The sequence below is a fragment of the Herpailurus yagouaroundi genome, unplaced genomic scaffold, assembly GCF_014898765.1.
Source record: "Herpailurus yagouaroundi ecotype Mexico unplaced genomic scaffold, PumYag 180, whole genome shotgun sequence".
Lineage (NCBI taxonomy): Eukaryota > Metazoa > Chordata > Mammalia > Carnivora > Felidae > Herpailurus > Herpailurus yagouaroundi.
In genome coordinates this window covers 16,811,679-16,826,085 of record NW_024412411.1, presented here as the reverse complement: position 1 = coordinate 16,826,085, position 14,407 = coordinate 16,811,679, and the positions used below count along the sequence as shown (strand labels likewise).

General features: G+C 38.6%; 1 protein-coding gene across 1 annotated transcript in view; it reads left to right on the top strand.

Moving 5' to 3' along the window:
* Positions 1 to 14,407, top strand: part of RAB38 (RAB38, member RAS oncogene family) — a 57,736-nt gene that overhangs the window by 11,996 nt on the left and 31,333 nt on the right. Inside the window, exon 2 of the mRNA XM_040489580.1 lies at positions 11,545 to 11,825. Coding sequence (XP_040345514.1) covers positions 11,545 to 11,825 — 281 coding nt within the window. The remainder of the gene's footprint in view (positions 1 to 11,544; positions 11,826 to 14,407) is intronic.

Below are 14,407 nucleotides of genomic sequence, written 5' to 3'. Positions count from 1 at the left end.
GGAAGCAAAGGAGAAAGGATTTTAGGAGAGGATAGTCAATAGTTTCAAATGTCTGCGAGAGATCAGAGTTATTTCTTTCCGCTTGGAGTCTCTACTTTTTGTAGTCTCTTTTATCCTGATATGTTATTTAACCTTTCTTTCTCATCAGCCTTGAATTAAACTGTTCTCTCAAGAAAAGTGATGAAAAACTTGGCTTCTTGTATAAGCTCCTCAGCCTAATGGAGACAAGGAAAATATCTGTAGTGGGAAGGATTCAGACAATTTTCAGTCTAATTTCTAGGGAAAAATTTAAAGCTAATCGACAAATTTTTTGTTGGGAGGACTATTTTTCTCTATAATAAAATGTGTTATTAACAGCTACCACTTATTGGGTGTCAGGCATAGTGCTATGCATTTTTTTTTAAATTTTTTTTTCAACGTTTTTTATTTATTTTTGGGACAGAGAGAAACAGAGCATGAACGGGGGAGGGGCAGAGAGAGAGGGAGACACAGAATCCGAAACAGGCTCCAGGCTCCGAGCCATCAGCCCAGAGCCTGACGCGGGGCTCGAACTCCCGGACCGCGAGATTGTGACCTGGCTGAAGTCGGACGCTTAACCGACTGCGCCACCCAGGCACCCCAACATTTTTATGTATCATTTTATTCATTGCTCTCAGTGAGAGTATCTGGTAGGTACTGTTTACTAATCCCATCACAGCACTGAGAGAACTGTGCTTAGACAAGCTAGAAAACAGATAAGCAAGGAAAAAAAAATACATAAAACTTTTTTTTTTAATTTTTTTTTTCAACGTTTATTTATTTTTGGGACAGAGAGAGACAGAGCATGAACGGGGGAGGGTCAGAGAGAGGGAGACACAGAATCCGAAACAGGCTCCAGGCTCTGAGCTGTCAGCACAGAGCCCGACGCGGGGCTCGAACTCACGGACCATGAGATCATGACCCGAGCTGAAGTCGGCCGCCTAACCAACTGAGCCACCCAGGCGCCCCTACATAAAACTTTTCAAAAGCCATACAAATCGTAAGGGATGGTGGTGGGTAGGAACTGAGATTTGTTTACTGTTTTCTAACTACTCTGTTCTGCTGTTTCCTAAGTGTCATACAACAGTGCAATCACTTTCACATGCCGTAGATTAAGCTGCAGTTAGAAAACACACCTTATTCACCTCACACCTATCAGAATGGCTAGCATTAACAACTCAGGCAACAGCAGATGCTGGCAAGGGTGTGGAGAAAGAGGATCTCTTTTGCACTGCTGGTGGGAATGCAAACTGGTGCAGTCACTCTGGAAAACAGGATGGAGGTTCTTCAAAAAATTAAAAATAGGACTACCCTACAACCCAGCAATTGCACTACTAGGCATTTATCCAAGGGATACAGGTGTGCTGTTTCGAAGGGATATATGCACTCCAATGTTTATAGCAGCACTATCAACAATAGCCAAAGTATGGAAAGAACCCAAATGTCCATCAATGGATGATGAATGTATAAAGAAGGTGTGGCATATATATACAATGGAGTATTAGTTGGCAATCAAAAAGAATGAAATCTTGCCATTTGCATCTACGTGGATGGAACTGGAGGGTATTATGCTAACTGAAATTAGAGAAAGACAAATATCATATTATTTCACCTATATGAGGAATTTAAGATACAAAACAGATGAACATAAGGGAAGGGAAACAAAAATAATATAAAAACAGGAAGGGGGACAAAACATAGGAGACTCTTAAATATAGAGAACAAACAGAGGTTTGCTGGAGGGGTTGTGGGAGGGGAGATGGGCTAAATGGGTAAGGGGCACTAAGGAATATACTCCCGAAATCATTGTTGCACTATATGCTAACTAACTTGGATGTAAGTTAAAAAAAAATTAAAAAAAAAAAGGAAACATACCTTATTTATTTTAAAGGAAGAATTTATTATTTTTTTGAACATTTATACTTTTGAATAGAGCTAAGAATTAAATGCACACATTATTGCTGAGAACATGGGGTTTGCTTGGCTTAAAAACAACCATCTTAATATACTACTTCTAGGCAGGATAACCATAGTGACTAAAGATAGAAAGAATTGTGATGCTTGATGGTATTGGAATAAAAAATAAGTCTTATGTAGGACAGAGGGATACATGTGCATGTGCATGTGTGTGTCTTTCAAACTTAAAACAGTAATTTAGAGAATGTAGTGGCTATAGCATAAGTGTTCAAAATTTTAGTTCATAGCATTCTTAGGTGTCAAGTCATGTTTTCATGGTTCCTCTAGGTCAGTAGGATAACAGGCCAAGTTCTATATATTTAGGACATGGATCACCTCAAAATTTGAGTCAGAGTAGACATCACCACTCTCATTTCCTGTTTCACATTGATTTTCACATGGAAGAGGGAGAATCCCAAGCAGGCTGCTTGCCCAGCATGGAGCCCAAGGGGCGACTTGATCTCCTGATCTCAGGACTGTGAAATCATGACCTGGGCCAAAATCAAGAGTTGGACGCTTAACTGATGGAGGCATCTAGGTGCCCCTCTTGCTTTTTATTACACAAACTGAAAAATCCAGTTTCAAAAAGATAGGATCACATCAGCAGGAATGTAGTGTTATCTAAGGTTAAAATTGTGATCTACCTCAAGCTAGTAGTGCCTGAGGTGTTTGATTGATCTTGAGTACCATTGTGTTTGCCTTGAAATTTTAAAATATCTTATTGTACCCCTGTGAGTTCACTGAGACACCCCAGAACACCCTGGTACACGTCTTGGGAATTACAGCTCTGGAGGAATCTGGAAATTCTTTAAAAACAAAAACCTTAGAGTCCTAGACTTGTGAGTCATTTGTGAAAGTGCTCAGACTTGTGAGGTTTTTGTTTTTGTTTTTTTACTGTCTTGTGAATTATTTATAAAAATATCTATAAATGTTACTTAGAGGTGATATCTCAAATGCTAAGTAATCCAAAACATACCTTTTTACTTAATGTGTTTGAGCTTATATTCAGTGGAGATATTTTTAGGTTGTTTGTTAGGTATTTGTTTCAGTTGTAATTAGTTTAATTAAAAACATGGAATGCTGATTGTTTTATATCCATTCATGCCAACTTCTCTTCTGTGATTTGGTTTCATTCCCTCCCTCTATCCAGTATTGGCCATTCTATCACTATATGATCTTATTTCTCCATCCAAGTGAGTTATTTTATCTAAACTGAGTAGTTTAAGACCTCAGTCAAAATAAATTCTGACAAAAAAAAATTTTTTTGAGATACCAAGGCACTAACTGTCTCTCTCTCTCTGACTCTCTCTCTGTGTCTCTCTCTCCCACATACACAGCCTGAAATTTAAATATAAATATAGAATTGAATGAGAATATTTTGAAATTTAATTTAAAAACAGATCACTCTAATTCATTCATCTTTCTTTTCTAGAATGTTATTGCTTATGGACACCTGAGAAACCAATTGTTATTTTTTATGTCATCTTACTCTTTCACGCTTTAGCTTAATTCAGTACACTGCATCTAACTTTACCTTCTTGTTGAATAGAGGTAGGATTTGCCCATAAGAGATGACAACCAGTAATAGGATGAAAGGAGAGCCATCATTTATGGGGAAACTAAAGAAATTGCAGAAGGAGCTTCGATGGTTCTGAATTGGGGACAAGTTTTTTCAAAGTGAATCTTAAGAATGAGCAGGAGTTTAGGGGTGCCTGGGTGCCTCAGTCGGTTAAGTGTCCGACTCACGACATGATCTCACAGTTCGTGGGTTTGAGCCCCTTGTTGGGCTCTCTGCTGACAGCTCAGAGCCTGGAGCCTGCTTCAGATTCTGTGTCTTCCTCTCTCTCTGCTCCTCCCCCACTCATGCTCTGTCTCTGTCTCTGACTCTGTCTCTGTCTCTCTCAAAAATAAATAAACATTAAAAAAAAAAAAAAAAGAATGAACAGGAGTTTGGTAGGCATAGAAAATAAATTAGTTGGATCAGAGATCTTGCTTTATTCAGTTCACCCCTCTCCCTGCTGCAGTTCCTGCTCACAAATAACAAATCGATGTTAGCTGTTATTTCATTACATAAAGAGTACTTGTATTACAGTTCTGTTCTATCACATGAGTCTGCTGTGAGCATAGCCTAGAAGCCTCTCAGAGTGTGTGTGTGCTATGGAGACGTAGAGAACAGTACTTGAGTAATTCAACAATGAGCTCAAGAAGCTCAGTGTAGTTAGGGACATAGACTGCAGAAATTTGCAGCCCATCAAAAGCAGTACAAGGCAGGGCCTGCATAAGTGAGCAAGCAAGTGATAGAGTCAGTGCCATGTGAGTATAATCGAGGAAAGAGTTGAGTATGGGCCAAGTAGAATGCTCCAAGAAGGTAGGGTTTTGTACAGATTCGAAGAATAGTTAGGACTTAGAGAGTAAGGGAACGGATATGTTCCAGTGGTAGTGGAGGGTGCCAGGGAGTGAATGTGAATGAAAGCAAGAAGCAGAATTTAGGAGAGCTGTGCAAGTCAGAGTTTTATAGCAGGACCTTGAGCTCAGTCTGAGGATCAGCCTTTAACTTGATCAAGGTGTGCAACTTTGAAAATCCCATAGGAGCCCAGAGGATAAGAGTAAATGAACTCTTTTTTCTATCTGGCAAACTCTTACTCATCTTTTGAGGGCCGATCTGAAGTGTTTGTTGCCAGTTCAGGATCACTCAAGCTACTGCTCCCTGTTTCTGTAGGAAATAGGAACACAGTTTCCTTGTAATCCTGGCTCACATTTTGTTTCTCTACAAAATTCCATTTACAGTAGGTGGATATCCTGGAACAAGCCCAAGTGCATTAAAGAGTATTTTGATGCAAAAATAAGCAAACATGGGATCCTAAGTAATCATTTATAAGAGGCTTGCAATAAGAAAAAAGGATCAGTAGCAACAATTTCTTTAAAATAAAATTACATAAATTTCATTAAATTCTAAATATTTAGTTAGAGTTAGTTTTTATAAAATTGATATAATTACCCACATTTAAATGTAAGGTGGAGTTTTGTGGTATATGACACTGTGACATGCATAGCATCTCAGAAAGTTATTTTCCCTTTAAAATTGGGTGTTTGGTACTAGTCAGCTCAAATGAACTAACTCCTAAACATTACTCATATGATTGTAGACCTTGTATTTCTAAATATTCTGAGTTTTCAAGACATTCCAATATCTGTCTTATTAGAGATCTTCCAATTTATAACTGTTGGCAAGTCATCCAAATTGCCTTAAATCTTGTGTAGGTCACAGAACATGTTAGCAGCCCAACATCCAGTTTGTGGCATCTGCAGTAGGCAGTAGGGGATCCCTGAAAGTGTTTAATTAGGAAAATGATAGGGTGAAAACAGAGCTTTGGAAGGTGAATTTGGAAGAGGTGTATAGAAATTAAAGTACAAGTTCAATATCTAGCCCTGACCACAGCCTGAAACTTCAGCCTTATATATACAACTGCCGACTCAACGTATCTGCCTAACAGACATCTCAAACCTAACATATCAGATCCTGACCTGCTTCCACAAAACCTACACTTCCAAAAGTCTTCTCCATTCCAGTTAATGGCAACTCCATACTTTCCATTTTTTTCAGCCAAAAGTTCTGGAGTCCTGCTAGCATCATCTCATACTCTACATCTCCTCTATCATTTCAATTTCCAGATATACCCAGGAAGCCAGCAATCTTTACCACCCTTCACCATCACTATGTTGGTCCAAATTATTGTCTCTTGCCTGTCTCCTCACTTCCAACCTTGACACCCATAGGTCGTTCCTTAATGCAGCAGCCATACTATCCATTTACTCCTGCTCGTTGATGTTTCTCAACTGCTCACAATCCTTCAGTGCTTCCCTCTCTCATGCAGGATAAAAGGCAACCTTCTTATAATGGCCTGAAATTGTTTCCAGTCTGGACCCTGAGATCTGCCCATCTCACTGCACACTACTCTTCCCCTTGCTCAGTCCTCTCCAATGCAGACTCCTTGTTCTTCTCTAAATACTTGCTTCAGAGTCTTTGTGCTGTTCTGTCTAAAACCCTCTTCTAAATATCCATATGGCTTTCTCCTTTACCTCTTTTTGGTCTTTACTTAAATAACACCTTCTTTGTGGGCCTCCACTATCCATCCTGCTTCACTTTGCCCTCCCTCCTACATACCATTTTCTCCTTTCCTACTTTATTTTTCTCTGTAACACTTCACCAGCTAATGCAGTTTTATGTGTACCTTACCACTGTTTATCTCTTTCCACTAGAATGTAAGATTCATTAGGACACAGACCTTTAATTATCTTTTCTAGTTGCTAGAACAGTGCCTGAAAATTAATAAGCATTCAAAACTTTGTTGTTCGGTGAATGAAGGAGGTGAGGCAATCCTAACTAGAGTGGTTTTGATGGGAATGGAAAGAAAATGATGAATACAAGAGACATGGCAGAGGGTGAGCCTTAAAGTCCAGTTAAGCCTGCAAGTATCTGCTGGGGTGAGGGGAGGTAAAGAATTAGGGGTTATTCCTTCACTCGGTGAGGAGACCTTACTGAGCACTCACTGTATACTGAATGTTCAATACACTTGTCATGGGGGTGCTTAAACCTGGTTCTGGCTAGGGGGAACTTACAATTTTGTGAGGGAAGATTACACATGGTTAATGCCAGTATATCAGCCTAGGTGACTTGGAAAAAAAGTGATTGATTGAGACATTTCTGTCACTGACTTGGTGGGGCAAAGTAGGGAAGAGAGAAGATGAGATGGTTTCAAAATGTTGGACAGAAGGTCAGATGGGCCCTTAAAAAGTGGACAAAACCTACTCACGAGGATGTCAGCCAGACTCTGATCCTAGTCTAGATTTCCTTGACTCACTCTTCAAAACCAGCTTAAGCTATTGTAAATTCAGTAATTAGATAGATTTTTTTTCCTCTAGATCCTTGTGCAAGGTCCATATTTACTCTCATTTTTATCTTCCTGCTTTTCATTCTATTATTCCCTAGAAATAAAGAGCATATCTGTATCTTGGAGGAAATTTTAGCTCTATGGATTGTGCCATGACCAAAAACATATGCTATTTTGAATAGAGTAAATTGATTCCAAATTTCTTAAGAATATGAAAATGATTACAAAAGCATAACATTCCAGTCTAAAACTTGTTGCAACAGATATGCACCTAGCCCTGTTAGAATAATGTTAATTTTCTCCATCAATGAACATCTTTCGATTATTTAGTGGAAATGAGAGTATAATATAGAGCAAGTGTGTTAGTACACAGCACTCGTTCATGAATATACGATGATGTTGTATTTTAGAGGAAGAAAGAACTTTAATTTTAGCTTATTTCTGCAAGAGCATCTTGAGTTTTTACTATATCAAATAGGTGGAAAATAGGCCTCAGATTTATAAGATCAAAATATGATCAGCTTGCTCTTCAAGATTTTACAGTGCTGTAGTGGAGACTGAAGCATGAATATATAGCATAATAAATGTAAATGATGTCAGGTAAAGAAAATGCTACAGGGTCATGAAAAAGTTGGGAGGCCAGGGAAGGTTGCAGAACTGTAATGGCATTTCAGGGAGCAATTATAGGGTGTACAGGATTTCATTGGACAGAGTGAGAGGAAGAAAGATGGGGAAGGAATTCAGGTTTTGGGAATAGAGATATAAAAAGGAAAGAAAAATCCAGGGAGTAATGGAGGATGTGTTTTAGAAAGAGTAAGTACTCTAGTGTGGCTTCGCCATGGAGCACTTGAAGAAAGTGACAGGAGGAGAGTTTGGAAAGGTGGTTGGAGCCAAAGTCTCCTTGTCTGCAGTTTTAATAAAGGTGTCTGTTTTTAAGCATGTAAGAGGCACTGAAGGGCTAAAGCAATAGAGCATAATGGTAATGTTTACAGTTTGAAAGTGGATTAATACAGAAATGGTTTTAAGATTTCACCTAGGGACTGCTTAAAAAGACAGATTCCTGGGCCCCATATAAAACTACCATGTAAGAATCTCTGAAGAACATGGCCCAGGAATGGGTGTTCTATAAATATCTAAGATGCATTTTCTTTCCTGCTTTATTGAAATATAATTGGCATATAACGTGTAAATTTAAGCTGTACAGCATGATGGCTTGATATATTTATATATTTCAAAATGATTACTACGATAGGATGAACACCTCCATCACCTTACATAATTCCCTTTTTTTTTTTTTTTTGTCTGTGGTGGGAACATGTAAGAACTACTCTTTTAGCAACTGTATACACATAATACAGTATTGTTAATTATAATCATCATACTATATATTAGATCCCACCACTTATTTATCTTATAACTGGAGGTCTATATCCTTTGGCCAACATCTCCCCGTTTCTTGCACTCTCAGACTTCGGCAACCACCTTTCTACTCTGTTTCTACAAGTTTGACTTTTTTGGATTCCACATATAAATGAGATGATATAGTATTTTTTTCCTCTGTCTGACTTATTTCACTTACCATAATGTTCTCATAGCATTTGCCATGTTGTTGCAAAAGGAAGAATTTCCTTCTTTTTTGTGGCTGAATAATATTTCACTGTGTGCATGTACCACGTTTTCTTCATTCATTCATGCATTAATTAATTCATTCATTCACTGATAGACACTTAAGAGGTTGCCATGTCTCATTCCTTGTGGACAATGCTGCAATGAACAGGGGGGTGCAGATAGCTCTTTAAGATAATGACTTCATTTCCTCCCTGTGTATGCCCGTCTGGTGATCCCTTATGCTGCCAGAATGTCTGAAGACCTATGTTTATATTTATATTTATTTTAAGATCAGTAGCAGTGCTGATGGGGAAGAGGACTGATCAGGGGCTGCTTCTGAAACAGAAGCATTGGTAGAATGTTGGAGACCCTTTGGACAGAGAGGCGACGAAAGAGTCAGATGACTTGAAGATACCGCTCTGGGGCACAATATTACTAGTGATGCTGAGAACTGGAGGGAACACGGAGGGAGTAGGAGGTGGAGAGCTGGTTGCCTGCATCTGAGGAGGTTGATTAGAGGGGTTGCCAGAGGCAATAACGAATTTAGTTTCCGGTATCCAATCCCATTTCCCTATTTTACCAATGAGGAAAGCTGAGGCTCAGAATGGTACGGTGACTAATCTGAGGTCACAGAGCTGGTTGGTTAGTAGTGGAGTGGTAAATGAATGTGCCCAGTTTAACAGAAAACCCAACACACTTCCTCCTCTTGTTTCTATGCCTGTGTAGAAGATTCACAGCTTGATTATGTGCACTGAGAACATCTATAGAGTATTAATTACCAAGTGAAAATCCATTAAATAAACATTATGACTGTATTGCTTGCGTATATTTTTAGATGAGTCTGTGACACCAAATGGACCACTTAAGGCCGTTGGGACAGAGGGCCAAGCATTAATTTACTAGGAATATTTTAACTCTCAAAGCAGGAAAGCAGCGAGGGATCTAGGAGGTCAGCCAAAACAAATTCATGCACGTAAAACATGCCTGACATACAATAATAAGCACAGGTGAGGAAACGTAGTCTTACAAAGAGGAATACATTTGTCTAAGGCTGCACTGGTAACCAGTGATTAAAATGAAGACCGGTGTCTTCTGACCATTTAATTTACTGTCTTCTGCAGCAAGGTTTTCCAAATTATTACTGCAGCCATCGTATTAACTTTTGTGGTTCAGTTGATTGCTTTGTCATTTAACTTTCCTGGAAGCTGAACATTGAATCATGAGTCACATCGACAGGGCTGTGGTTGTGTGTGTAGAATCTAAGAGAAGAGAGAACCTACCTGCTGAATTGGATCATTTTTAGTGCAAGCATCCAGTATGACACTTCTTAGTTTAGCAGTTCAAGGGCAAAAAATTATGTATTTCCAGCACAAAGTACAGAGCCTGGACCATATTAGCTATCCAGTAAATGTATGTTCAATGAGTGATCTAACCCCACAGGGAATTTTTGAACTATGGTGTTTTTTTTTTTTGTTTTTTTAAGTAAGTTACCTATGATACTCTGCTCAGGTCTCTACATTGGCCATTCGTAGGGATTCATGAAAAGTCACATGGTTCTCATTCTTTTAATAAAAAACAGCAGAGAGAGAGCTATCAGCTGACAAAGGAAGGATAAAATGTGAGTGCTAGATATGCCCTTTTCTGAATGTGACCTCTTATCAGATCACCGGAAATATGAACTTTTCAAGTCCACCAGCCCAGTGACCTCAGTGTACAAAGATCACTTTTTTCTCTTTGTTTCTGATCTGGCACACATACCCTCATGAACTCAAACACATACACACATACATACAGATTTTCCTTTTTGAATTCCTATAAGGTGTTAAGCCTATACATTGTTTTTTTGCATTAGTCTTAAAAATGACCCTTTGCCATATATTTTAAATGTAAAAATCTTTCTTCTTCAGGACCTCCTTACTCTACTATGAAAATCTCTGGACAAGCAGATTATTGAATAACCCATGACTTTGCTTTTCATCTGATTAGTTCCCTGAAAGGGATCATAAGACAACTGTGCAAAGCCTAGAGGCCTTCAGAGTCCCAAATGATCACAGAAGCCTTTTTTTCCCCTCTCTTCCTGAAATGTCATGGCCACCCTGAGCAGTATCAAAGGAGATCACTGTTTGCATTAGGAACTAAAAAAAGAAAGAAAATAAAAGAAATTTAAAACTCATTTGGGAGAAATGAAAGTTCATCTGTGGGTTGTGTGTCATATGAAGAGTATTATACCACTTTCTTTCATTGACTAGACAACTATGGGGAAGAAAACAAAGCTTCTGTGGTGAAACCCATGTAAGGAATGTTTTAGGATCATCATGTGCTGGCCCCTACCGAATGCTCTTCTTTCCAGTGATACATGCATGAGCACACAGACTCACACACTATAGGACCATTAGGGTGGAACCCTTGACCTGCATCCATTTTCACTAGTGCTATGGATCATTTCCTCTTCAAATCTGCAATGCTAATGCCCATGTGAATATCACAACCTAAAAAAGAGTTTTTTAACTTGAATTAAAACTCACCATCACAACATCTTGTACTCAGAGTTAAATGTAAAGTGTTTTTAAAATTGTTGACCTATTTGTCCTTAGATATAGGCCAGTTCCGGCGTTTTATTCTTTTTGAGAGAAGTTGGCTTATTAAACACAACTCGCTTTATTTTAATTTGTATAACTTTATAAGACTCTTCACATGAATAAATTACCAAATCAGAATAAAAGGCCTTTGGCCATACACTTCTGGAGTTTGGGGTTCAAAAAATATAAACCCACCATTCATTAGCTCCTGTCTTCAGCTACTGCTAGTGGATAGAGTTACAACCAATAAGATTCATTCCATTTTGTTAATTAGCTGAAATCCCAGTCAATTTTGGTCATAAATTCTGCTCTGGAACTCTGGTTTCACTACCTACATCATACTGATTGTGTACTTAGCTCACTCTTTAAAGATAAGTACTGAAGCACTTTAGTGAGGGATCTGCTCGCACTGGACACCTTGAGAGGTTCCAGTATATGATTCAGTTTACAATTGTAATGAGTTTTTGATTTCTCTTTCTTTTTGGTGATAGGTCAAGAAAGATTTGGAAATATGACAAGGGTCTATTACAGAGAAGCTATGGGCGCATTTATTGTCTTCGATGTCACCAGGCCAGCTACATTTGAAGCAGTGACAAAGTGGAAAAATGATTTGGACTCAAAGTTAAGTCTTCCTAATGGCAAACCAGTTTCAGTGGTTTTGTTGGCCAACAAATGTGACCAGGGGAAGGATGTGCTCACGAACAATGGCCTCAAGATGGACCAGTTCTGCAAGGAGCATGGTTTCGTAGGATGGTTTGAAACATCAGCCAAGGTAATGTGACCTTAAAGGAGAAACCTATTAGGCAAGATTCACAAAGACAATAATCATATAATCATTATCATCATCATAATGATGATAATATGTGTTTGTTTAGTGATTTGTATTTCCCAGATTGTTTTAAGCTCTTTCTCATCTCAAGAGGATGAGTTGGCAGGGCAGAAATTACTATCCACAATTTAAGATGATTTTGGCAGGGGCACCTGGGTGGCTCAGTTGGTTAAGTGTCCGACTTCAGTTCAGGTCATGATCTTGCAGTCTGTGAGTTCGAGCCCCGTATCGGGCTCTGTGCTGACAGCTCAGAACCTGGAGCCTGCTTCAGATTCTGTGTCTCCCTCTCTCTCTGCCCCTCCCTCACTCCCCGCTCTCATTCTGTCTCCCTCAAAAATAAATAAACCTTAAAAATTTTTTTAAAAAGATGATTTTGGCTAAGAGAGCAAAAAGCAACTTGTACATGGTCACAGTAATAATAGTTAATAACTTTGTTTAGTGAGTGCTTATTATATGTCAGGCATGTTTTATGTGCATTTTCTCATTTAGTCCTCAATAACAACCCTGTTAGGTAAGTATGATTTTAGAGTAAATGAAAGAAATGGGCCTTGCATTCAGTGTCACTGCCTTATCCATGTATTAATTAATTTATTCCATCAATATTTAATATGTTCTTCTGTATGCCAGGCATGGTGCTTTGCCCTAGAAATGAAAAGATGGCAGGAACGCAGAACTACCACATTGGGAATACTGGAATAGTGGAGTGAGAAAGTAGTTAGCAAGTATCACTGTGAAGAACATCATGTGGTTTGGCACTGCTCACTCTTCAGGTGGTGGAGGAGTAGCAGGGAGTGGGGCAGAGTCAGGGCTGGAAGATGAAGAACCCAATGTGGTGTGATAAGGATATTATTGTTCCCATAATGCCCCATGCTGCCATCTCATCTGTCAGATGCATGGTTTTTGCTTTACTCCCTTTTGTTTTTGCTTATATTTTTGTATCTCAGTATCAGAGAGAGAAAAAAAAAAGCTTTTATGGTAAATTTTGAAAGTGAAAAAATACATAAATTAACATAACATATTGTAAATTTACATATATGTTAAAAATATAAGTATAAAAATATATGAAACATTTTATATATTTTATATTTATAAATTATATTTTATAATATATATTTGTATAATATTTATATATTTTACATATAAATGTATACATATATTTTACATTATTAGGATTGCATTCTGCTTAGTTTTATATCATAATTTTCCCATTTTATTTATTTGTGAAAAACACAAAATAAATACTTAGGGAGTGGAGCACAGGCACTGTGCTGGTTGTTTGGGATTCAACTATGAATAAGATAGGCATTGTCTCTGTACTTATGGAAATCACAGTAAGGCCTTATTGTGAACATTTGTGCAATCACTAGAGATTGGTTTGAAAATATAACTTTAGTGGACATCATTCAAATAGGCTGAGGAGGAGTCTGAGACCTGTTTCATGCTGGAGAGAAGAATGGTCAGATTTTCCCCAAGGACTAGGGCAAGACAGACTGGAGGCAGGTCAACCTGGAGACAGAGTAACGTAGTAGTGATTGAATTCCTGTGGGAAAATGGCAAGGCTTTGAACGAAGGTAAAGGCTATAGGGATTGGAAAGAAAAACCTGAGTTGAGACTATCACTGAAGTTCATTTATTTATTTTTAAAACTTTATTCATTTTGAGAGAGAGAGAGAGGGAGAGGGCGGGGGAAGGACAGAGAGAGAGGGAGAGAGAAAAGCCCAAGAAGGCTCCACACTGTCAGCACAGAGCCCAATGTGGGGCTCGATCCCATGAATCGAGAGATCATGACCTGAGCTGAAACCAAGAGTCACATGTTTAACCAACTGAGTCACCCAGGTGCCCCTCACTGAAGTCTGAATACCAGCAGTCGTTAAGCAACTGAGTGGGTTGGGGGATGCTAGAGATGGAGAAGAGGGTGGTGGTGCCACTTTTTATGTCCTAGTTGGGATGTTCCTTTGTTCCCCTCATGTCCTGGAGAGTCTCAATGAGAGTGGTGTCTCTGAGCTGGCCTGTTTTGGGAAGTTGCTACTTCTCAGTGCCTGGCATTTTTGCCTTCCTTTTAGCCACGGTGTGCTATTTTGTCTTTTCTTCCAAAACCTTTTGTTTCCCTTATTTCTTGGGATTATCTTTTAATTCAGGCCACAGTATCCATCATTTTCTACCGCCTTTCTACTCTACTTGTCAGTGAACCTTTTTGGTTTGTTTGTTTGACGAATTATTGTAAAGAGAAAATGCAGAGCAAAACTCACAGGTCTGATTAAATTACACAAATTAAAGAAATATGACATTTTTTATAGTTTGATTTTTGGATGTTGATATTGCTGTTTTCTTTTTAAATTCCAAAATGTGTGTGAATTCACCTATTCTCTTTATTCCTTAGCCCTATCCTCAGTTTCACTCTACAACTTCTGCATTTTCCTTCAGATTCTTTTCTTTCAAAATAATTGCTCTCCTGCTCAAAACTCCAGGTACAGGGGTAGAAGAATAAGATTTTAGAGAACTCCTTTTCCCAATAGGTTACTTTCC